Source organism: Anas platyrhynchos, chromosome 8, assembly GCF_047663525.1.
Source record: "Anas platyrhynchos isolate ZD024472 breed Pekin duck chromosome 8, IASCAAS_PekinDuck_T2T, whole genome shotgun sequence".
In the NCBI taxonomy this organism is placed as follows: domain Eukaryota; kingdom Metazoa; phylum Chordata; class Aves; order Anseriformes; family Anatidae; genus Anas; species Anas platyrhynchos.
Genome location: NC_092594.1, coordinates 14499824 through 14524593, shown reverse-complemented (window position 1 = coordinate 14524593; position 24770 = coordinate 14499824). Strand labels below are relative to the sequence as shown.

At 39.2% G+C, this 24770-nt stretch overlaps 1 protein-coding gene and 1 long non-coding RNA gene across 4 annotated transcripts in view; one reads left to right on the top strand and one right to left on the bottom strand.

Moving 5' to 3' along the window:
- Window positions 1-608: 608 nt before the first annotated feature.
- Window positions 609-24770, bottom strand: LOC106019442 (uncharacterized). Of its 2 annotated transcripts, none has more exons than XR_011811205.1 (8): window positions 23863-24770; window positions 23562-23656; window positions 22395-22549; window positions 10482-10561; window positions 9717-9854; window positions 3520-3602; window positions 2633-2927; window positions 609-2178 (listed from the first exon to the last, which is right to left on the bottom strand). It is a non-coding gene; the product is annotated as an uncharacterized lncRNA (long non-coding RNA). The 2 variants fall into 2 exon arrangements; XR_011811206.1 differs by having other exon boundaries at window positions 9717-9806.
- Window positions 7183-24770, top strand: part of CRB1 (crumbs cell polarity complex component 1) — a 101944-nt gene continuing 84356 nt past the window's right edge. For both annotated transcript variants that reach the window (XM_072042143.1, XM_027463097.3), the window contains exon 1: window positions 7183-7580. In XM_072042143.1, the coding sequence (XP_071898244.1) occupies window positions 7505-7580 (76 nt within the window). In that variant the 5' untranslated portion in view covers window positions 7183-7504. The remainder of the gene's footprint in view (window positions 7581-24770) is intronic.

Sequence of the window (24770 nt, the reverse complement as noted above, 5' to 3'; positions counted from 1 at the left end):
ACTTTTTGTGACATCTGTTAAGCGCAGTGCAGTTTCACTGGTCTCACCCACAATAACTGTGGATGCTCTGTTGCGAATGGTGGTGAAAGGGCTGACATATCTGGATGCCTTTCATAAAGGCCCACAGGCAGTGCCTTTCCTCTTAGGAGCATTTTTGAAATTTTGCTTACATTACTGCCCTTTATTTGAATCAAGACAGGTAGAAGAGACTTCAAAGGAATCTGGGAGTGAGAATGCTTTTCTTTCTTACTGAAACTATTTTCCTGTTGCCAACCTAAACCAAAGATTGAAATCTTTAATATTTATTACCTTGAAAATATTTGATTAGTTGAAAGGTTTGGCTGAAGGAATCTTAATATAGTTTTAAAACTTTTGAAAAAACTTCAGAAGTTATTTTACTTGTCCATGGGGGAAAAAAGTGAGCAAGAAGGTTATACATTTTTAAATTGTGAAAACATTTTTTCTCAGCAATTTTTAAATAAAGACCATTTAAAAACAAAACAACCAAAAACAAAACAAAAACAAAAACAAACAAACAAACAAACAAAAAAACCACACCTCTTCCATCTAAAAGACTCCAGAAATTCAAAGACTGACGTGTTAAGAGAAATGACCACCTGTGTTCATATTCCTTCGCAGTGCTTGGAAAACACCTCTCACATTTGCAGTGACATACAGTCCAAAACACTTGTGCTTATTTTTCCGCGTGATAAAATGTGAGTGGATACATTTTTCTAATTGTTAAAGAACTTGCAAGACTTCCATCAAGTTTGCCCAGATAAAAAGGTTTTCTTCCTGTCTTGAATTACAAGTGCAACACCTACTGTCAAAATCAGCAGGGACTTCAGACAGGTAGAAGGGTATGGCCCTAAATAAATGCCAAATCATTACAGAATCAGAGTAAGTGGCCAAAAATGGTGCAGTTTGTTAGACTAGTGGTCTTCATGACTGCTAATGTAATGTATAGCAAGTACAGTAACTTCTGCCTGCACAGTCCTCAAAAAGTTAATTCCATTTCCTGGCCAGTTAGCCAGTTCTGATTATCGTATCAAAATGAAAGTTGTGGTAATAATATAAGTTACTGGTTTCCTGCCTTTTTTTTATAGAGTATATTACATTAGGACGTTTTTAATAATCTACTTTGTTAAATTAATTCTGAAGTCTGACTTTGCTGCTGTAGGAATGGGCACGGTCAAGGTTTGCATGGGTTGAGTAGATTAGCTGAGGAGCTGTAGCAAAAGTCCTTCCAAAGTCCTGGTGGGGATGGGAAGTTTCACTCCACACTCTGCTACCTCAGGGGCCCAGATTTAGAAGTCCAAGTCCCACAAAACAGCGCCTGAGGAATATAGTTGCTAAAGTTCAAATTTGGGTGCTAAGACAAAATAAAATCTCAGCAGCTGCCTTTGCACGACCACAGTCACCAAGGTTTTCACTGTATTGAAGGAAGATGCTATAAAAATATCTTATTTTACCAAAAGAAATCTTGATACCTAGGAAAATAGAAAGGGCTTTCTGAAGTTCAACATGTGCAAAGATCTCTGCATACCCACACACAGAATCTAAGATGCAGTTAAGCTGTAAAATTCGGCAACAACCACCTGATGATTTAAGGGGGGCCCTGGATACTACCAGAACACAAAGGAATTATAACTGCAATGACCGTTCTTTCCCCCTCTCACACCCAACGTGATGCTTAGAGATACTGTGCCATCTCCATCCAGGGGACATTTCACTGGCATGGGAACAGGGTGACAGCACGTCAACATGGATGTCATTGTCACTGAAGTCAGTATCACTCCCAGTGAATAAAATAGGTGTGAAATATTCTAAATCAACACAAGTTTGGAAGCCAGAATATTTCATTTTACCTTGTGAACAATATAATTCAAACTGACAATCTTTCAGGACGTAGTTTGATACAAAACTGCAGCCTATAAGAAATGCACTGGCATTAAGATGAATGCTGTCTTAACCAATACTTAGTGGGAACTTGATATCCCTTTGGGGCACTTACTATTACCTATTGTTCCCATAATATTATCTAATACTGTAGCACAGGGACCAACATTTCCAAGATGAATTTAATACTTGCCAAGACCCATGCTGAGACACTTCAGAGATGCCTGCAGGGAATTTTTGCTTTGCACTTCCTGGAAGTCACATCCTTCAACTGGAAACCTGTAAATTAAAGAGCCCCAGATCATCAGATGCATTTCAAAACCTTGTCACAAGTAGTCAATACGACTGAATTAAAAATAATAAATAAATAAGTGGTATTAGAGATCAGGAAAAAATTAGAAAATTCTCTATTTACCTTTTACAAATATTACTCTTTAATGAGTACTATGAGTACTGTGTTCTGCATTTTCATGGCAAATTACAATACCTCCATGATTTATTACTGTCAACAAATGCGGTTTGCCTCACCTGTCAGCACAATGCTGAGAGGCTGAACTGGGGAAAGAATTGGTTTCCTGGCCCCCAGCCCAGTGATCTGCTCATGAAGGAAGGAGGATGCCAGTTTTCTCAATGCAGGATATTTCCTAAGATCAAAATTTCTATTACAGTTTTAGTTACATCTCCTACTTCTCAGCCTCACCATACAACTGTAGTTCTCATCCACAGCATTTACCTGATGTACAGTGTTTACATGTCCAATGTGCATTAAAATCAAGGCATCTTGATCAGTCATCCTGGCTTCTTGATTCTCATTTTTTCTCCTCCTCTCCACTACTGCCTGATGGAGTTTCGAGGTCTGAATTCCTTCAGGAGCGGCTTACTATTGATCAGGGGAAGCAATGCAGCACACTAGCTCAAATTATCTTCTAAACACCTTTGAAAAGGTTTCTTGCCTGTACAATTATCCCTTCTGACACAGACAGGTTTTTCAATTTAATTCCAATTTTTACAGTATGAATTATCTCACTCTGAAGGAAAGGAAAAAAAAAAGAATTAGAAGAGGATTTGTAAGTCTGTTATTGTGTATATTCTGCTGAAGCGGAAAGCATAGATGTAAAACCTAAATTTACAATCCATTTAGCACTTAATGTATCAGTGCTGTTGTAAAAACCCTATGTGTCTCATTTTATCAAGCACTCGTGTGACCTTGACACTCACAGGAAGATTATTGGTACACAGAAACTTCCTGATTAGATGGTTCATTAGCAGCCAGGTACAGAATACTAATTGCAAATTTTCATCTACATTGACAAGGCCTGACCTATAATTCATCTGGCAGTGGAATTGCTTCGTTGGTGTTATCAACCACATGCTATACAATAAAAAGATGTTATTTTCCAAATTTCAGAGATAACGATCAGGTAATTAAATCACACGCTGCTGAGTTCTGCAAGTCCCAGAGGAATCCTGCAGTACCTCACAGATGCAGTTTGTTTGGCTAAACATAAAATACTCAGGAGAGACTTTGTATGGAAAAAAAAAAAAAAGTTCAAACACTTTCCATAAATACAATGATTGAACAGCGTGCACCTGAAGAAGTGACTGACCACAAGCACTTACCGGCTGCTATCAACCGTGGCCTGAAATTCTTGTAGTTGAATACATGGTTGGAAGCAGCGCCTGGATCATCGCTCCTGCCGTTTCTGTTACACCCAAAAGAAGATACATTAGAGTGAATAAAAAGAAGATACATTTGAGTGAATAAAAAGAAGATACATTTGAATGAATAAACTTGATGCTTCTGTAATCATACATTTTAAAACACAACCCTTTAGTTTCATAAATCCATTTATAATCTGCAGATTGATAAAACTGAAAGCCCATGCTCTATCTATGTCTTTCGCAAGAGTGTGTTCTGCTTTGAATTGCTACTCAGACTGAAGGAGGGAAAAAAGTTCAAAGCAAGAATTCAAAGGGAGAAGACAAAAATAATTGTACATATTAATAGCAATGAAAAGTAAGCTTAAACATAATATTTGCAGACTAACAATATAATAAAATACTTATCAGTGCATAAGCACAGACCAAGTGAATTTCTTATTATCTCTTAAAGGCAGTTAACTTTGCAAGTGTGGTATGAAATCAATGTACATACAGTTGATCTTGTTGCAAGGTGCCTAGTTAAAATGCAAATAGATTATAGCAGTTTTGTTAATGAAATAAACAATTTGCTGTTACAAAACAATTCTCTATCCACAAGACCATTTACATGTTGGTTTGCCCATTCATAATTATCCAAAGAACTCCAACCAAAAATAATGCTATGTATATTAAAAAGGGCATGAGTATCATGAACAGGAAGATGATCTGGTCAAATCCTTTGTTTTTGCAAGCTCCATCATCTGGAGTTTCCAATAAATACTTCAGAAATGTATTCTAACACCCCACACAAGATGACAATATACATACATGCTCTTACGTTCATGCGGAGAGCACCTGCATTTCACTGTGGATAAGTAAAGTATCTTTCTACTGCTGTTCTCTTAAAGTGTATGGTTTAGAATTAACCTGCTGTGATGTACTTTAGCTGCAGCTACAATTATACAGATCAAATCCTCCTCATCTTTCTGATACGAGCTTCAAAGCAGCTTTCCAGGTGTGTTTATCTGACTTCAACAGGACAGTTTGCATGAGTGAACCAGCACACATCTCCAGAACGTGCAGAATGAGATGTCTCCTAGTGGTTAGAAGGCCCAAGGGTGGCATGGCTGAGTGACTCCATGCCCTCATGCTCCATAGGCTTTTCATAAAATGAAATTCTACTAACAGTGAATAGTGGCACATAACCATGATGAAATTTGGCAAGCACCTAACAGAAGATAAAAAGAAAAGGAAAAAATAAAAGAGCATGGCTGAATGCTAGCAAGAAAAAAAAAAAAAAAAAAAAAAAAGAACCTCAGAAAAACAAGCAGTGTATAATAAAACCAGAAGTTTTCTGCATTAGGAATGCAAAGTTAGGGATTGATCTAAAATAGGCTGGAGCTCGTACAGAAAAAAACAAAAACAAAAAAACTAATGCCATATTTAGAGAACAGAGAATCACAGGATTATATAGGTGGGAAGAGACTTCCAGAGGTCCCTAGTCCAACCACTTGCTCAAAGCAGGTCCAGCTTGAGCACACTGCCCAGGACCTTATCCAGCTGAGTTTTGCATATTCACAACCTCTCTAGGCAATATCAATATCTTCATCACTGCTCTACGCTTCCATGAAATCACCCACCTGCTTCCAACCAGTGTTTTAATTATCATTGACAAAACAAAACAAAACATCTTTTTAATAAAAGTTTCAGGTTAGTCAGCAACAAACCATTTGTAAACTGTGTAAACACATTGCCTACTTTCAAGGGAATTATACACTTAATGTGGGTTATTTAACTGCAGTAGTTTCTGTTTATTTTACGATCTAGATTAAAAACTTCGTAGCATTTTACAGACTAGAAAAAAGATCAATTACTTAAGAAAATCACCTATAGTTCTATTTGACCTAGAAGGCACAGAATGGTGTTAGTAAAAATTGCACTTTAAATTGGAGCAACACCAGTCTCACTGCCTATAGCTGGCAGCAAAAGATTTTGGGTGATGAAGTTGGCTGGCCAGAGATGCAGTAAAATATTTTAGAAGATATTACACTGACCAGTATAGTCTGATACCATACCACATTGTAATTATTGCAAAGAAGCAATAGGAACAGAAAGGGCAGCACTTAGGTGAAAGAAAATGGCAACACCAACCCTTTTCCCTGAGAAAGTGACATAGCCTCTTATTTGTATGACTGCAGAATTTCATCAAAGCTAAACTGTACTGAGAAAGAAATTGAAAGAAATGAAATTACATTCAGATGTTACGTTTCACTGTGTACAGATGATGTTCAGAATATCAATACTGTGGAAAGTCAAACCCTCTCCTGTCAGCAACTTCTAGGAACTGGAGCTATGATAAATTAATTTAGTTTGCTCACCATTAAATTCTGGGATATGCATAGCGCATGAGGAAGAAGAAACATTTGAAATAGGTATTGTGAAACACAGATTTAAGTTTCAAAAAGGATGAAAAAGCAGCTCTTCTGGGCATCTCGTTTGGCTATCCTATAAGCAACCCAATTTTAAGAACTTTCAGAAGACCTGGGATTTGTTCATACGCTTTGGTCTGGAAAGATGTGGCATGAGGTTACTGAGCAGCAACTGTGCATGAACAACATGGGAATGAAAGAAGGGTCTTGAAACAGGGAAAGTTTTAAAACTATTCAGTTCACTGAGCCAAAAGAGTGGATGTGAAAGTACCTACCCATTACAAACAACTGCCATAAACTGTCTGAGCATTGTGTGTTTCACGGTATGACAACACAGCAGTGGCCAAGCAGATTTTTGGTTTTTTGGGGGGCTCGGAAATGCCTGGTCTCTGCACAGTGGCAAGGAGAGCAAGCAGGAAGCGCTTAGGGCCAAAGGCCAGAAAGGCATGTAGAAGTGAAGATGGTAGAAAGAGGAGAGGAAAGTCATCTCTTGGCCTGAATTATGCTACTGCGATGGTTTTCATGGCATAATATATGGTAAACATACATGCTGAACAACACATGGGCTTGTAGGGTACCGGAAGACTAAAGTTTCTATTAGGGTTGTAGCATCTGAAAGTGGCTGTAGGGCTGTCATCATCTTCCTTCCCCTCTTCTGCTTGGCTAGGACAAGGATTTAAGATCTGTAAACAAAGGTGCAATCAACTGATGAGTCTGAATCTGCAAATGAAAGGTCCTCCCAGCTTCAAAGTTACAACTAATGGACCTGTCCTGATGAAGGGCCTGTACCAGCTCCCAGTTGCTATCCCCTTAAAAAATAAAAATGGCAAAAGTAAATAAAACCAGTGAAAAAACAAAAAACAACAACAACAACAACAAGAAGCAACAAAATCCCAAACCAACAAAACAAAACAAAAAGATTCTGGCAGAGAATCAGCTAATATCTAACTGGGAAAAAAAAAAAAAAAAAAAAAAAAAAAAAAAAAAAAAAAAGGAAAGAAAGAAAAAGACTGAATATGGGATAGTTTAATCTTCATGTACTAATGGGGTTATGATACAGAAAAATGCAAAAAGCACGAGGTGTTTATTAGGTGGATTTATGCAAAAAAAAGCATAAAGTGTTTACACAATCAGAAGACGTAATGGAGCTGTAATAAAAGATAATGCATGCTGAAAGATTAAAAGAGCCCTGTGCATCATCTGCTGTGCTGTGTCAGCCAGACGCGCTGCACCGTTCATGACACTCCAGTAGCAGAAAGCTGGGGAAAGACTCCAGTCCAGTTCACAGACAAATCTGCACCAGGTTTGAAAAATCACTCAGACCTGCTGAAGTAAAACCTTAACAACAACTGCCTTCTGAAGCAAAGTCCGTAGGTTTGCAGGGAACGGACTGACGAGGGTCATAGGCAAAGATGGGTTACAGTGGGCTCAGTGCCTCTGATAGTACCTTGCTTTCAGCGATGAGGAGAAAGCAGTGAGGATCAGCATCAGCCCCTCTGGAGAACAGACAACTCGGTGGAGGATGTCCTATCAAGATGAATATGGCTCATTCAAGAATTAACTCTCTACTATTCTTCTACCTCAGTTTTTTGCTGCTCATCCATTTAAAAAGTAAGATTTGTTCTTTTTCTTACTGTTCTGACATGTCCTCTGGGTAGATTTGCTAGGCGTGCACTTCCAGCAGGAAGCTTGTGTTGTCAGAAGGCTTTAAAAATTTGATGGAGATGCCAAAAAAGATTTGGTCCAAGAAACTAAGTTGTATAAACTCATTGCGTGATAGCTTTCCTGATCTTCACACTTAAACTTTTTTCTTAAATGAAGAATGAAAACGTTTTAAATACTTTGCTTCACATATTGAAAGTACAGCAATAAAACGTTCCGATAAAATTCTAGCATGTTGATACCATTCATCCAGTAAATTCAAACTTAACTCTTTAAAATAAAAGTATTTTGCTAAAACTGTACAAGCTGTGTGTTTTAGCAGCACCCATTGCTTTATTATATAACCTTTCTCTTAGCTTTTTAATTAAAATCTCTCCAGAAATCAGTTATTAAACAACTGATATTTGGGGTACTAAATATGTCCATTATAAGAGAGTATAAAAGTCCAACTATTTTTAATAGAAAAAAATATTTACAGCAAACTTTCACATAAACAGAAGTATGCAAAGTGTTGGAAGTCACAATGGGTTTCCTTGACAATTTTGTCAGATGGCTGAGAGTAAATCCAAGCCAAGGAGGCTAAGTGGCCTCAGCTGGCGAGGCTGATGTATGTTTATGAAAAGCAGTAGCTCTTAAACATGCTTAAAATGAAGACAGGCAGGATGTGTGTCTGTCGGAGGAGGCTGTTTGATTTGCGTATGTTGAATGTGAATTGCAATAAGACAAAGCTTTGAGCAGCTGCCATTAAACAAGAAGACTTGGCATTAGCGTGTGGTGTTGTGTAATCTGGGTCACCTTCTGTTGCTGCATCACTCAAATTGTTACTTGGACAGTTTACATCTCAAACTAAATTAAAGACTGAAAAGCAATCAGATGCAGTTAGATCAACTGGCACTGAAAAAATACCTACTTTGAAATGCAGGAAAAAGGACATACAGGATGTAAAAAATCCAGTTTTATCCTTGCAGTTTTCTTTGTCAGGGATCTATTGATGTGAATCAGCAAAGCCAAAATGTTCTGAATTATCTCACAACAGGACTTTCTAGGAAAAGAGAGAATAAACCTTCCACTTTCAAAAAATGGTTTTAAAATCTGCGCACAGGAGGATGAACAACCAGAAAGTCTGAGACAGAATCTGCTGTCTAATTAAAAGGAAGTAACAGGAATGGCAATAATTAAGAAAACTCATTTATAAACCAGGCATGCAATTTAGAACAAACCACAAATGCTGCAGGGATGGAGGTAACAAATCAGCTGTTTATAAAATTGAAACAGTCACACTGAAAACATCACACACAAAGAAAGCATTGCTGGGATGTAAATGAGAAAAAAGCCTCCCAAATATCAGTTAAAAAAAAAAAAAAAGATTAACTACAGGTTTTGGCTTGGACTTTGGCTGAGCTTTGCTTAGCATAGGATATCAAAGGAAAGAAAACTAGTCATATGTCATCTTGTGTCTTTTCCTTAACATAAAAGCTGGCTAGGGTGACATTTCAGATGTGGCATGAGTTTTTTTTCTCTGGGATATGGCCATATGGCCGGTCTCAGGCTAGAGGCTTTTCAGTCGTGGAGGACTTGCTTTTCCCCAGGTAGATTTGTGGTTGTTATAAATTGATATAATACAAATTGATATACCAGCGTGCAAAACCTACAGCAGGAGCCAGAATCAGGCTCTGGAGCATCTATCCGTGCACTGTACGTGATAATTGTGGGGGTATTTTCTCTCAAGAAAGTCTGTATGCCACCCGAAACTGCTGAGAACTTCTGTTAATAAAAATTGAACTGTGAACAGGTAAAGCAGGTCGATGCAGAAGAACTGACAGCAATTACTGACTGACTTCCTTATTTAAAAATTAAAGCTGAGAATGACCAAGAGCAAAAAGCAGAGAATAAAGCAGAACAGAGATGATTTCCAACGTGTGTAAACATTATATCAACCAGGGTTGTTTTTAAGTCAATTGAGTAGACTTGTCTTTCCCCAAAATATTCTAATCATAGATACTACTTAAAGTCTATCATAATTATTTACTCTAAACAACTCAGTAAATACATAGTATTTAGAAGACAAGTTTTCCTGAAGCATACCTGCTTATAATGTTTCTTCCTGCTCATCCTTTCTCCTGAGGCGCACAGTGGTATGCTTGATTGAGAAGTGGGGGACATACACATGGGACACTACAGGATATTGTGAGACATAGATGATACACCACAGAACAGTAGATCCTTTAAGAAAAGTTGCAGTTAAATTAAAGCATTTTGCAGGAAAATTGTTCCATAAGTATTCTAATATAGCATAAAAGTAATAGGTTGAACTAAAGAAACTTAAACAAATTGTTCAAGAATAATTGTGTTCCCTCCTATTTGTAGAATAGTTAGTTTATATGTACTTGGGGGAGATTATGAAATACTATTCTTTAATTTCTGTACCATACTAAGAATTAAACTGGTGGTAAGCTTTTATTAAAAATATTCTGGCTGTACATAAAGCTTCTATAAATTTGGAAGTATTATAGAACAGTCCTGTCACTTGTGGCGCCTTTTGAAAACACAGGATGTGTAAAACTGAGTCTTTACATTTTTTGTAACTATTAACATCACTTAACATCAGACTGTACAGTGACAGGATTACAGCCTGTAAATTACAAAAACAACAATTCCAACAAACAATACTTTTATTTTTATTTTTAACTTTAATTGTAATTATACATTTCTGAGTGTAATTATGCTTCAAAAAGCATTTTAGTATACTCTACCAGGGGCCCAACACCTGCACAAATACAAGCATGGATGCTCATAAATGCATGCACTTGATAACAAATAGATAAATAAATAATAATAAAAAAAGATTACCTATAGTTCCACCCCTGTAAAGTTCTGTTTCCAAGCCCATTCCTCCAAGTGACATTATCAGAAACAGAGGGAACTATGTCCTAGGAAACATGTAAAGAAAAAAAAAAAAAAAAAAGATTTTGGCATTACTTGTTCCTGTTTTATTGTAGTAGAAGTTTGAAGGATTCATGGTTCTCTTAAAATCCAATATTTAACTCAGATCTGGATGTAGGCTTTTATGACTGTCACCTGTGCCAAATACACCCCAAGAGATGAGCAAATAGAATTGATTAGCTGATGTGGGCAATAATCAGTTTCTTGCTGCAAAAACCTTTCTATTAGGGACACTGGTTTTCTTGGATCTTAAGGACAGTGGAACAATTAAAAAATGCACTTTTAGTTGGTGTTTCAAGGGAAACGTGAGACCTCAATCACAATGGTATTGAAGAGCAGTAGATATTAATGTCAGATATTTTATATAATTAGGACAAAAGGAAGAATTAAATTGTGATGCAGAATTGCTCTACTGAAATACTAGCCCAACTTTTACTGTATCACCAAGATTACCATTTATTGGTATGTTAAAGAGAATGGATTTTGGCAGTCTTAAAGTTTACTTTGTTTGCTTCTGGGAAGTGAATTTGCACCAGATAGAATTCCTGCTGCCTGATGTGCCATAGAATGGATTCCGTTTTACCTCTTTTCTCAGCTGTTGTTTGTATTCATTTGTGACAATCAATAAACCAGATTTGTTAAGGATGTAATGGACAGCTTTAAAGAATGAACTCTTTAAAGAAAAGTTTAACTCTTTAAAATTACAGATTTAAAAGAATTTAAAGGTCAACTCTTACAGAACACTACAAGGCTACTTTTATCTCTGAGAAAATTGGTTAAAGAATCTTTTAGTGGATGACTTGTCTCCTGGAATACACCACTTTTCATGGTGTATTGCTTAATGCAATACCTGGAAAGACTTGACTTTGAGGTGATATCTAAAACAACCATCATAGAAAACCCTATAAGTGAAGTAGGTTTTCCAGTTCCCTTAATGTGAAGATGGTGCTCATGGTTTTGATTGTTGTAGCTCTGTGTGTAAGCCCTCGATATAAATTGGGTTTATATGCTGCATTAATTGCAAACAATTTGTTTCCAAAAATTACACTAAAACTATGGAAAATTAATCTGTGGTGGATGCAGAGAGTCAGTTCTGCATGAGAAGAGACCGTGAATCATTAGATGTGATAGTTGACAGGAAGCAAATCCCAAATCCAGAACAGCATTGATAAATAAATACTTGTCTAACAGCATTTTCCAGCATATAGCTCTGGGAAGAAAGTTGCCTTAAAAAAAAAAAAAAAAAAAGCGGGGGGAATTATGACAAACAGAGGTATAATTTAAGCATTGATTTTGGAGGTGATTCTGTCTAGGGTGAAGTGCACGTTTACATTTTTTTTAATCTTAATCCAGTTTGCAACAAGATGTATTTTCCTGTTATATTTCTGTTTTCAACAAACTTTTTTAATGGGTAATCTATCCATAATGCAGCATTATCATGTTTTTCTTTTGGCAAAAGTAATTTCAAAGCTATATATAATTTTTTAACCTTTCAAGTGACTTTATGACCTTTCAGCTGAGTTGAGAAAATCCCTATTGATTTTGTAATTATTCCCCCAAATGTTTATAAATTAGGAATGGAATTTCCTTTGAGATTGCTATCATCGTGCACAAAATATCCAAGCTTTATTTGCACCCCTTTTCTGCCCCTCTGAGACACTGAGGCTATGCAAGTTTTCCCTGTGGAGAAGCTCTTTTAGTTTCCTGCAACTACTCCCATTACTGAACTTCTAATTAATGCTTAATTACTGTTTTAGAAATAAAGCTCTACCTATAACGAGATTTGTGGTTTTGCTCATACTGCCCATCCCTCACGCACACTCAGAGGATGCAAGTAGCTTCCTAGCAGAGCACTGTTCAGATGACCATCTGACACATTCATAGCAGAGGCAGCCCTTCATTAGCTTGCTGAGGAGCACAGGCTGCAGCCACCCCCAATGCTAGGGCACAAGCACCAGGAGCCAGAGGCTTTTCCCTCTGTCCTCATTGCTCTATATTGCACCCATACTGTATCAAAAATGAAATGTTTTTCAGATGCTTGCCATCATCCTAAAAGAGATTAAAGCAACAACTTCTTGACCCAATTACAAGGTTTTGGTTTTTCCTCTTTTCATTCATGTATCTCATTACAGATCACACCTCTGTCTCTGGAGTCAAACAAAATCCTGAGAAGGTAGTGTAGTAGCCCTATAATTTTTGAACAAGGAAGTAACTTGGTCAATCTTGTTCCACTTGCATAAAAGTGACATTAAGAACATCCCAACCACGTTTGTATTGAATTTGTTTTTAATATACACATAAGCCATTCAAAGATGTGTCCATCCAAAGCTTAAAACTATATCTAGCTAGTCACAGGTGCATCGGGGGGATTTGGTGGCCTTTGTTTCCTTTTTTTATTTTAAACAAACAAACAAACAAACAAACAATTTGGAAAGTTCATTAAGAATGGCTCTGGTGTTTTTTTTGTTGTTGTTGTTTTTTTTTTTTCCCCCCCCCTCTCTCTCTTTTAAAAATTTGTCCATAAGTGTTTAGGGCTCTCCATACCCATTTCATAAATTTACTGCAGACACATTAGAGCAGATCTGTTATGCAGACTGAGAGGAGTTAGTGACGCACTTCTAGTTCTGCAGCGGGGCAAAACCCACCTACAGGAAGCAGAAAGATCCTTGGTGGCCACCTGAGCAAAGCTCTGCTGCCATGGTGCCCGGTTTTAGTCCCAGCCAGAGCACAGCTCTGCTGACTTATCTTTTATCTCACCAGAAGTCAGACTGGGCCAACATCAGTGTGAAAGCACTTTTTTTCTTGCCAGTGCAAGTACTGAACATAATTTTGACAGTTTTTGGATTAAAGTGTGTATTTCTGGCAAGCATGGGTTCTTTCTTCCCTCCTTGTAACCTTGTCTCAGTTAACAGAGCTGCAAGACAGGAATCTGGAGTTAATTTTTGTTAGACTTCATAAACTTCTGTATATCTGCAGTGGTATTAGTTCCTTCAAAATACTACAACACTGAATTGTCAGAAGAAACAGACCAGTTCATGGCAGGCATACATAGATGGCCAAATTAAATATGCCCCTATCAAAAAGCTATACAAAAAGGCAAGTACTTTTCTGTTAATACATGTAAGACATCAGTGCACTCTTCAGTACAGACGATATCCCATTTTGTGAGAAAGGCAATTAGGGAAATGCTGAAGAGAGACAAAAGAAATAGGAATACATTTAAAGAGATGTGACCTATGAGAAAGGGTCACAGGAGAGAAGCCTGGGGGAGGACATGATTACAGTCTTTCCTACCTAAAAGGGAACGGCAATCAAGAAAAACCATGCCAACAGTTGCATGCCGTAAATTCCACATGCAGCAGGCAAGACTGAAGTGAACTTTCCCAATTGCAGGCTAATCAAATCTCTAAATCAGAACATTTTAATGAACAGATGAGATAAATAACTGCTAGAGCATGCCCAGACTGCTGTTTCACAGCTGGTGTTACACAGTCAGAGGGCAGCCAGCACCACCACCTATGGGGTACCTGTGGAGACCTCAGGTGATGGAGATGCAGGGGTCCCGGCCCGCACTGGGGCTGGGGGCAGGCAGGGCACAGCTCCTGGTCGAGGCAAGCAGATGGCACCACAGCTGGGGATTATCTGCTGCTCAAAACAAAGGCAGCCAGGCACCCAGCCCCGTTTGGTGCACGATCAACAACGCTGTCTACATTTCAGCTAGAAAATAGTTTATGCTCATTCTTTGAGATACCAAGCATCCACTCGATGCTCTGGTACTTACATGAGCATTTATTATTATGCTATTGAAGGCACTCATTCCTATAGGGATAGACAGCCCCCATGCTAGAAATCATGTCTTGATTGTATACATAGCCATAGTTTGACTACCAGATTTTGGAGTCAAATCACTTTTTTTTTTTTTTTTAAACTTGTAATTGAAGTATATTGGCAGTACAATGCAAGGAAATAGTAAAAATGGATAATTAATAATATCATTTTCATAGTAAAAGGGCTGAAGAAAAGTAAAAAATGGGTTGCCTGCTTAGCCTAAATTTTACAGCCAACTTCCCATAAAAGCACAGTGCAAGACAGGAACCTACTGCAGCAAAAGAGATACCACAAAAAGTCCTAGAAAACTCTTTCAACTTTATCTTTCCTGACATACTACAACAAATAACGATTAAATTATTCTACAATTCTTCACCCTGATGTTCATCTAGGAGAAGCTTAACTTTTTATGACAATAAACTCACATTTAAAAAATGCCAAGGTTTAAAATATATATATATAAGTGCCAACTACCAAGCAACATGCATTAGTCCATTCCCCTCAACACTTAATATACAACATATTCCTTCTTATAAATAACTTTGAGCAACAGCAGCCTAAGTGCCTTTGATCCTGCTACAGGGGGTTTCAGTTGACAAACCTCTCAATGATGCTTCTTTGTTTTCTTTATAATTCACATCTCAGCATTAAAAGCAAAAAAAAAAAAAAAGCTGTTTAGACAATCTCTAAGCAACACTGATTATTCCTTTTACTCGATGGTGGCCCCAAAAAGGGAAGAAAGGCCCTGATATTTACATTTTCTACAGGAAGCCTCTAAACCTAATTGACTCATCTAGAGTCACAGGCAGTAGGTAGCAAACAGATAAGTGATGCGTATTACTTTCTAGATTGATATTACAGATTAATTTGTTGTTTTTCCAAGACTAACGTGTTTCAATCAGTCCTCACTGTTTTCAGCCACTCACAGAGCCATAGCACATGAAAGCCCTCTCAGAGCAGCAAACAGTGAAACACCCAACCCAGCTAAGCCTTTTCCCAATGAGATTCTTCTGTTTACATTATATTGATTATATTTTAGTCACCCATAAAATGGGTCAACAGAAAATTTGCTTCTGCCTTTTGACAAAAACGACAATAGACAAGGCTTCTCTGTGGGCAGCCTGGCAGGCGGTGACGTGCTCCACGCAGCTGCCACTCGAGCTCCAAAGGGCTCCTTCGGGCTGCAGCAGCAGCACGATGCTCTCCAGGCATCAACAAAGCAAGCCTGCAGCTGCTGCTGCTGCAACTTCAGGGCTAGGGCAGTGCCTGCCTGCCTGAAATATCATCAACGTGGACAAAAATCAAAATATTTCTAGGGCTAAATAATTCTGTGGGTAGAAAAGGGGCATGGGCTGGGGCTGCTAACCCACTGTGCATAATGTCCCCGCTCCAGCAGCTAAGGCTCAGAGGCAGAGCCCAGGCAGGGCACTTGCCTGGTACGGTCTTCTCTGCTGGGAAGTACTGTGCTTGAATAATTGTGGCCTGGGTGGATGCTAAGGGGAGAAGCTCCTTGCTTCTTTCTGCTCTTGCCTCCCTTCCCAAGGCTGAGAGTACTGGAGTCCTATTCCCTTAACCTTTCCTGGAATAAAGGGACAGACAAAGCATCTTTAATTGCATTAGTCAGAGTCTGAAAACAAGATGCATTCCTTCACAGTGCGCTCACAGTGCCTGAGAGCAAGGCTTTGGGCAAGCACACTAACCAACCCAGCCCATGCATGCAACCACGGACACGATGGCTTGAGATTTCCTTTGCCTCTGGTTTCTAAGAGGTACCATCGTGTTCCTGCATTGTGGGAATACCAAAGGCTGGCTGCTCACTGAAGTAGTTAAGCTCAGAGCTGCTCTAATTCAGATTCAGGCTGCCCGGAGAGCTACGGGAGGAGACAAAAGGCAGCATACATTGGTTATACTCTTCCCTCGACAGCTCTTGTTCTCCCTTGTTGGGGTTTCTAGCAGGGATGGTAGAGCACTTCATTAGTTCTTTGTTCCACAAGGAGGGCCCAGAATTTGACTGTAACACTTTACCTCCTTTCTTTCACTGTGAGCTAGAAGACATTGAAAACAACATCATTTGGCAGGGAGTCAGAGCAAGGACATAGAAAGATAGACAGTCATCAGCCTGCGAGGCTGGAAGCAACTGTAATTTAAGTAACCTGCACTGATGAATTAATCACAGTAGGGAATCCAAAACTCTCACTGTAATAATCTAGCCTTGAGAAAACATCTGTATGCAGCAATAGCTTCAAGTGTGTCTTGCTAAGCTTTGTGACAACTCAGAGGTGCTTAAGCAGCCAAGTACTGCCCTTGCTGTGGCTAACCACCTGTGAACCTGAACAAAGTTAAGTGCCCATGCTGCAGAAAAAAGAAAGCAGGGTCTGTTATCAGCAAAAAGTCTGGGGTATAACTCACCAACCTCCTAAAAGCTGGAAACTGAACCTCAGAGCACGTCTGGAGTTATGCACATCACCATGCTGCTGCTTGGACATCAGCCAGGTCTGGTGCAGCAATGGTGCAGCTGTGTTAGCACTGTGCTGAATCTCTCAGCATGAGCTCTTGCAGAACACATTAGCTGAGGCTCTGGGTCACGTTAACACAGCTGAATGGCACCTGGATTAGAGCTGGCTCAAAGCATGAACAAGGAGTTCTGTCTGTACCTACCCATGTACATCTTGTTATTTATGTAGGCATTTTTCCAGGGTCTCTCTGAAATGCAGTGCTAAATATCGCATAACAATCCACTGATGGTCCCATTTTGGTGGGGTGGAAGAGGAAAGTGGAGCTCAGGATTACATGCACAGTTCTGGAAGTGTTGATTACGTGCCACAGAAGATGTAATTCAGTTGCAGTGGCCAAGATATGGAGTCTGCAGGCCATGTAGCATGCAGTTCCTCTTTGAGTCTGCTGACTCCAAGAGCTTTGAGATGGGCAAAAACACTGCTGAGGTCTGATACAGTGTACAGCAGCCCAAACTGTAGCTGCTCTTCTCCAGCAGCCCCTTACCTTCCTTTGACAGCCTAATGTACATTGTACAGAGAGAAGATGCACCAAGTCTCCTAAGCTAAGAAAACAAACATTGCATAACAGGATAGCAATGACAGCCAGGGAAGAAGCCAGAGAATGGCATCGATATATCAGAAATCACATTAGAAATATTGAATGGAAAAATGATGCATATGGCCCTTGTAAGCTCTGTCCCAATTCAGCCTACAAAGCCATAGTTAAAAGAAAGTTGAAAGTAAAGCTATCCTCAAACATAGGAAAATAAGAAGAATGTGTTGGTGGGAATGATAAACCAAAACTCTTTGTTGTCTACTCATATACTTATTTGGAGCAGAACAGAAACTCACGAGAACAGAAACAAAATAGTTGCCTCTACAATACATTGGCAAAAAGTAAATCTGGACAACATTTTGTAGGACTCACCAATTCAAACTTTCTATCTAAACGCATTCTTTCTCTCACATTAAAGACTGCTGACATTTGTATGTCTTTATTCACTAATGGTACTGAACGTTTTGCAAGCCTCTATCTGTGTAAAAACGCCCTCTGCTTGATGTAACAAGAACTATCTGTACTGTTCTCTCTTGAGCATGTCTTAAATGTCTGATTCAATTTAGTCTAACATCCAGGCATTCTGGAGCTCATGGCAAAGTGCAAGAAGAGCAAGGTGGCTAAAATCAATTGCTATTTCTGCATTCAAATGACTGATTCCAAAGAACACTGAAGAACAAGTAGACATCCCAGAACTTCTGCCATTGTCTATGCTAGCGACAAGTGAAAAGACACAGTATTTAGGTGAAAAACTTAATGCAATTAAACAGCAGAAAAGATTGACACTAAACACCTCTGGGGAATCTTTCCGGCAGACCACCCTAATAACACAACAAGCAATGGAAAGAAGGAAAAGGCTGCAGTTCTGCACACATAGCAGAACAAAAACAGATGTATCACTGTAGTTATGTTCTGGCCTGAAAACCATAAGAGCTCCTTCAGATACTGTACTTTGTTGGGGGAAAACGCACGTTTACTCAAATTCATACAGACATTTCCCGTTCTTGAAGATCTCTGTAAGCATTCTCACAGTCCAATGATTTATGAAAACTGCCCAGAGTGGACCTCATGCATCCCCCAGCTCCCAATTGTTTTGCTGCAGTAAGTGATCCGTATGCTGTAGATACTTCCAATATTCCATGGATAGCATTCAACAGAGCTGATTTCAGTTGTACTTAATCTGGTTCACCTTTAAGAGTCCACTGGTTTCAGTGAAGATGCTGCTGTGCTGTCCAGTTCGGGCCAGCATGGCTTTTCTTTACATAACAGGAAATTTGTGGTTGCAATCAGGAGTGGCTTCTTTTCAAGTAGATGGATAATGATGTTCTTTGAGATACTCAATGAATCAGAAATAGGACTACACATATTAATCTTCACTAAAGAATTTTTGTGGCTGGCAACGTTGCTCTCTGCTCATTGTATCTAAGCTCTTAAATTAAGCTTTTAGTAATCTTCATTACTACTAAAACCAAATGGAAAACAATTAGACTTCACAGGAATTTCTGTATAGCATACACGGCAACCAGTTAGGAACTTTTGCATTCTGAATTGTATCTTTATTTCTTCAGGCTTGCATAGAAATATACTGCTCTAGCAGAAAGCCACATGATGATCTGTCAATGCTATTTAGTTATGCCTCAGTGAGAGGCATAACTCAGTGTCACCTTCCTACGGACAGAGGAAGCCTCTTCTTACTTTTATTAACATAACTACAAACACTTGGATAACAGAGACTGATTTTCCTGTCTTCTTTTAGCCTTGCACATCTTTTACACCATGGCCCTGAATCAGCCCAATGAATGTTGGGTCATCACGGGTGACTGCGTCTTTTCTGCGGTCACCGATGAGCACCAGCACTTCTGTTAACCATAGGCACGAGGTTACACATGCTTACAGTGAGCCGGGTTTCTAGGATATAGGTGATTTTTAAGGAAATCATTATGGACAGTTATGATATTTTAACTATACCATCGATAATAGGTGCTAAGCTTTCTGCCCTAGTTGACACTGCTTTGAGCAAGTGAGTTGGACTGGATCACCTCCAGGAGCCCCCTCCAACCTCATCTGTTCCGTGATTCTTTCCTGTGAGCCACTTCAAGCTGAGATGAGGCCATTACTGTGGTGCTGGTATAGCAGTTACTTCAGGGCCTATATCAGAAAAGCCATCCAACAGACCCTGGAACATTTATTAACATTCAGTAACAAAGAGATCATGAGAGCTTGCAGGAAGCTGGTTAGTGACAGAAAAAATGGGGGATGGAAAATAAGATGGGGAAAGAAGATTCTGAAGTATATTTCGGACTCCATTAAAAAAAAAAAAAAAAGTACAAGAAAAACCAGTTACTAGCTCCATACAAAAATTCAGGATCTCCACTCCATTACCACTTTAGTGCAGACTTGGTACAATACCTCTTCAGTCCCCCTGCAGAGTAGTACGAATGCAAACACAGTCCCCCCCAGTTCAGAAATGTATCCTGACATCAAGGCTGACAGTCTCGAGACAGGGAAAGCTCCTGCAGAACAAAGTAATGAATACTCAGCTGCCCCAGGAACATCTGCAAAACTCGCCACTTGCCTTTTAAAAAAATTTGAGTGTTTTTAAGATCTTGACCTTGATGAGAGGTCCAGTGATTCAGCTTTTCATACTGCAGTCATGCCCTATTCCAGCTATTACATGCCTCATTTCTGTTAATCTTCTCTAATTAGTTCTGCTTCTCAAGTGAAGTCTTTGAATCTAACATTTTCCTGTGCTAATAGTGAGGGCTCTGCTTTCATGTTCAAGGTCAGACTGGTGTTTCACCCTGTAAAACTCATTTGGCCTTCCAGCACTTACAGCTAAATATTGAGTTTAATTTTAGTCTCTCTCAAAGAATTTTACTGACTTTCAAGTTATTGTTAAAGTTGTGAATGTGCTAAAATCCAAAAAGAGCCATGCAAGTGTAGAAGAATAGGCTCTTTTTGGATTATTTCTTCTCCTTGCGAATACGCAGATTTTTTCCCATAAAAGCATCTTCATCTTTTCCCCTCAAGAAGAATTTGTTTTTACATAACTAGATTGAGTGTCAGTCTGTAAGTAGGTAGCATCTCAGTTTTACAGGTGAGAATCCTGAGTTTGAGAAGCGTGAGGTGAATACCTCTCATTCAGTGGGAGAGTTGTGAATACAATCCAAAATTATCTCCCTGTTCCATGTTTGAGCTACTAAATTTAGACCTTACATTGCTCACTTCATATGTTATAAACACATGCATATATATATACACACTTACATAGGAAGGGAGACACTTCTCCAGTTTTGTAATGAGCCTGAAAGAAACTTGAGACCTATAATATAGCAAGCTTTCTTTTTTATACAATTATTATTTATTTGTTCTTGCAATAAGTACAGCCAATCCTTGTGTGCTGTTTCCATTGTGAACTGGAAGAATTTCCTTTGCACACCACTTTGATAACTCTTAGCCTTCTTTTAGGAAGGGATCAATGCACCCTCTGTAGTCACTTACACGCCATCCTACAGACTTCCCTTTCTGAAGACTGGTGAGATGCAGCAATTTCAGGAGGCACACAATGGCTGAGGTATGAACACTAATGGGAAGAGGCCTCTGAGGCACTCCTCTCCAGCTGATGCTCGACTCAAAATGGCAGATTATTTTCAGGTTAACAAGAAGTCCAGGCAAGGGGGAAACTCAACATTCAGAAATGTATGACTTAGGCTACAATAAGTTTAAGCAGCTTACTTAGAGCACTGCTGCTGCAGCTATGGACAAAATTTGCAGTTCACCTTAAAAACATCACCCAAGTTTGATGCTTTTAGATTTAACGTGGTCATACACAGCAAATAGACATAGTACAGGAATAGGATGACATTAAACTATCAAGTGTTTTAAATGGTTACTTTCAGTTATTTCATAAGCAACAGGTCACAAAACCTGCTAACTATTCAACCTTCTTCCTTACAAATAATAAAATAATAATAAATATGTAAGTGAGATATTTAGGAAATACTTAGCAGTTTCACCTTTAAATAGCACACTCCCAATTCTCATATCTGAAAATACTACCTGCGAAGCATTTTGAGAGGCTTATGGTAATGTAACCCTGGAAACTATAGGAGTGTTGTTGTTTGTTTGTTTGTTTTTTAAAAAAAGCTCTTCAGTGGGATTTATAAAGACATTCAGAAATCACTAAAAGCGTTTTTTTCCCTCCAGAGCTGAAATGAGAAAAAGCACCATACACATGCATAAAGAAAAAAAAATAATCATAGACTCACTGCGAGATCAGTGCTTCATTTTAAAACCTGGAAACTATTCTAAAAGTGAGCTGCACCTCACTCTGCAAGAGCCTTTTTGAATCCCTGTTCTTTGACTTTTGAGAAAGCTTTCTTGTTATAAACTAGAAGCTTAAATCAGAATGGTGTCCAATTGATAGGGAACAGTCTAGAAAATATGGGACTGGATTTAGCTAGGAAAAGCGCCCTTGCAAATTGTTTTTTTTTTCAGTCAAACTCCAAGTTGTCACCCAGACACGTTCACGCAATAACCTAGATATCCCCACTTTCTTCTCTCCTGCCTATGGTGACAATGATTTTATCATAGAAACATTTTCTCTATGGAGCACTGAGTACTGACAGTTTTCTCTTTCCCTACTTCAAAGCATCACCCTTATATATTTGCCTTGACACTGTCTTCACATCATCTTGACATTGTTCTGACATTTCCAAAGACTCAATCACTGTAGCAAGCAGCCAGGGCAATGCAGAGAAGGAAATTGTTATGAAAATTGTTAGGGAACTGTAAAGTATTGTATACTAGCAAAAATAAGATCTTGCTTTTTTAAAATCAGATTGCAAGCAGATTTTAATAAAATCTGCTTTATGAAAGCTTCAGCCAAGGCTGGCATAAAAACAGCTCAAAGAACTCTGTTGGCAGTTGTGGATTCTGTACCTGACATTCAGATGTTGAAGTGACAGCCACTCTCATTGCTCTGAATTCAGGTCCTTTATGAAAGCAACATCAGGTCACCTCCTGGGGCACGCAGCCTGCTAGAATAGTATGAGGTGTTGACTTGAGGAACTCCTCAGCAAGTAATCTGCAGTCCTCTTCAGGGCAGCCAGGAAAAAAAAGATGAAAAAGGAAAAAGAGTGGCTGGAGTGTTACTGCCCTTTGCTAATGATAAAACACAACTTATAGAAGTAGCCTAGAAAGAGAGTATTGCCTATCCGTCGATCTAACAATCGTTCAATGTTGTGGTAGGAGGCCAAAAAATCAGCACATGTGATGTAACTTTAGGAAGTTTTACATACCAAATAGTCTAGGAGAGGGGGAAAACAGAGCAAACTACATTTAGTGAAACTCTGCTCAAAGAATCTGCTCAAAGAAAAGGGAGAAGAAAGTATTGAAGAGCAGATGTACAAGTCTGAAAGAAACTTGGTATCCAGTGCATCAGCATCACTTGTACATGCAGATAAAGCCCTCAACACTCCTGGAAGGCATTGCTTAGCCAGGCACTTAGAAATAAAATCAGGTCATTATAGCAACTCCAAATGTAAAAACATTAGCATTTGGCATCTTTTAGATGCCAGAGAGCAATAAACACACAGAAAAGACCGACCATTTGAAAAATTGTCAAAATACTGAAAATCTCAGGCACGTTAAGAAGGTGAGAACAAACTTTTAGTTCTGTTTGTACAATAGCTAGGACAACAGATTTCAGGAAATTCACCGATGTCAATAAGCTAGCAGGTAAAGAATAGAGCCAAACCTGGAAATCTGGAGCTACTCTCAGGATCTCGGTCACATTTTTAGTGAAGCTCATGGTGACCAATTTCTTAGCTGTTTTTTTGGGTGGTTACAGACACAATGAAGTGCTTAGAGACCACATATGTTTTTGACAAGTCAAGCTTTAGTTATTTTGTCAAATGGCTGAAACACACCAATTTGAATAAGAATTCTGATCATGAGGAATCACATTATTCCCCACACAAACGCACAAGAAATCTCTGCATATAGACAGCTTTGATACTAATCCAGAAGTCTTAGTACTTAACACCTAGGTAATACAACAATTCCTTTATAGAACTATATGATACTTGCCTACGGCCCGCATCTTACCTGAAAAGCCCTGTGAAAGCACATCCACCACAAAGGAGAGCAGAACCCATCGGTAGGGCAGACTGCATCGCCCGGCAGGCAACACGCAGCGGTTCCTGGGGGTCAGACAAGCATGAGTTCTCCAGGACGAGCATAGCTCTCCTGCTCCATTACTGCAGTTTGCTATCTTGCCCCCAAGGTAGCTAGGGAGGGGATGCAGTCTGAAGTTTGGTTCCCTTTGCTGCAGAGCCCCAGGCCTCCCTCAGAAAAGCCCTGTGCCTCGTGATCCAGGTGAACAAGTAGCTCTGTGTAGAGCCAATACCTGTGTAGGGCTGGCTGCCTCAGTGCTCAGGACAGTAGAGCTGGCAGCTGGGCACTAACTTCTTACAGAGCACAGGTTCTTCGCTAAAACCTCCCAAACTGCAGGACTAGCCTGCCAATGGATGCCTGAATAACCAGATAGAGGCTCAGGCTCCAGAGCTACAAGAAACCTCAGCCACCTCCCACCACCCACCCTATTAGCACCCTAATGAGGCAAGGAGAGGCAAGGGACCAAAAGTGCTAATTTGTAATCTGCTGACTGACCTGCAGCTGGTTCTGCGTAGCTGCCCCAACAGGTATCTGCCCCAGGTTGCTGATAAAGTTAATGTTTTGGTTTCTCAAATATAAGCCATACATGCTGTACATGGAAAATACAGTGATTTGTGCATCTAAGCAGGTGTATTTATCACAGCAAAGCGAAGAAAATGTTAGTAAAAATTTCTTGCTACAACAGAATATACAGAAATAAACCTCTCCTAGTCAACAAATGTAATTTATGTTGATAATAGATGACAAAAATAAATCAAAATATGTAATTATGGACATACAATACTGAGAGGAAACTGGGCATGCACAACTACAAATGGATGTTCATCAGTTTATTGCTATTTGCCACAGTTGCCATCAATTTTGTAGCTAATTTCATATGTTCAAACATATTTTGTTCCTTTTAAATGAGACACTGTTTTAGGGACACAGTGGCAGTGCCTTGTTCTGTCCAAGAATCTCCATAATTAATAATCCCAACAATCAAAGGAAATGTGATCCTAAGAGAAAATGTCTTTTGAGAATCCCCAGGTGCTAAGTACCGCGAATTGCTTCGCAATCTGTTCTGCAGCCTCTCAGCACAGTACGTTGCGTGGTGCCCTTTGGGATCATCAAACAAGCTCCATCGTGGAGCTCTCGGCC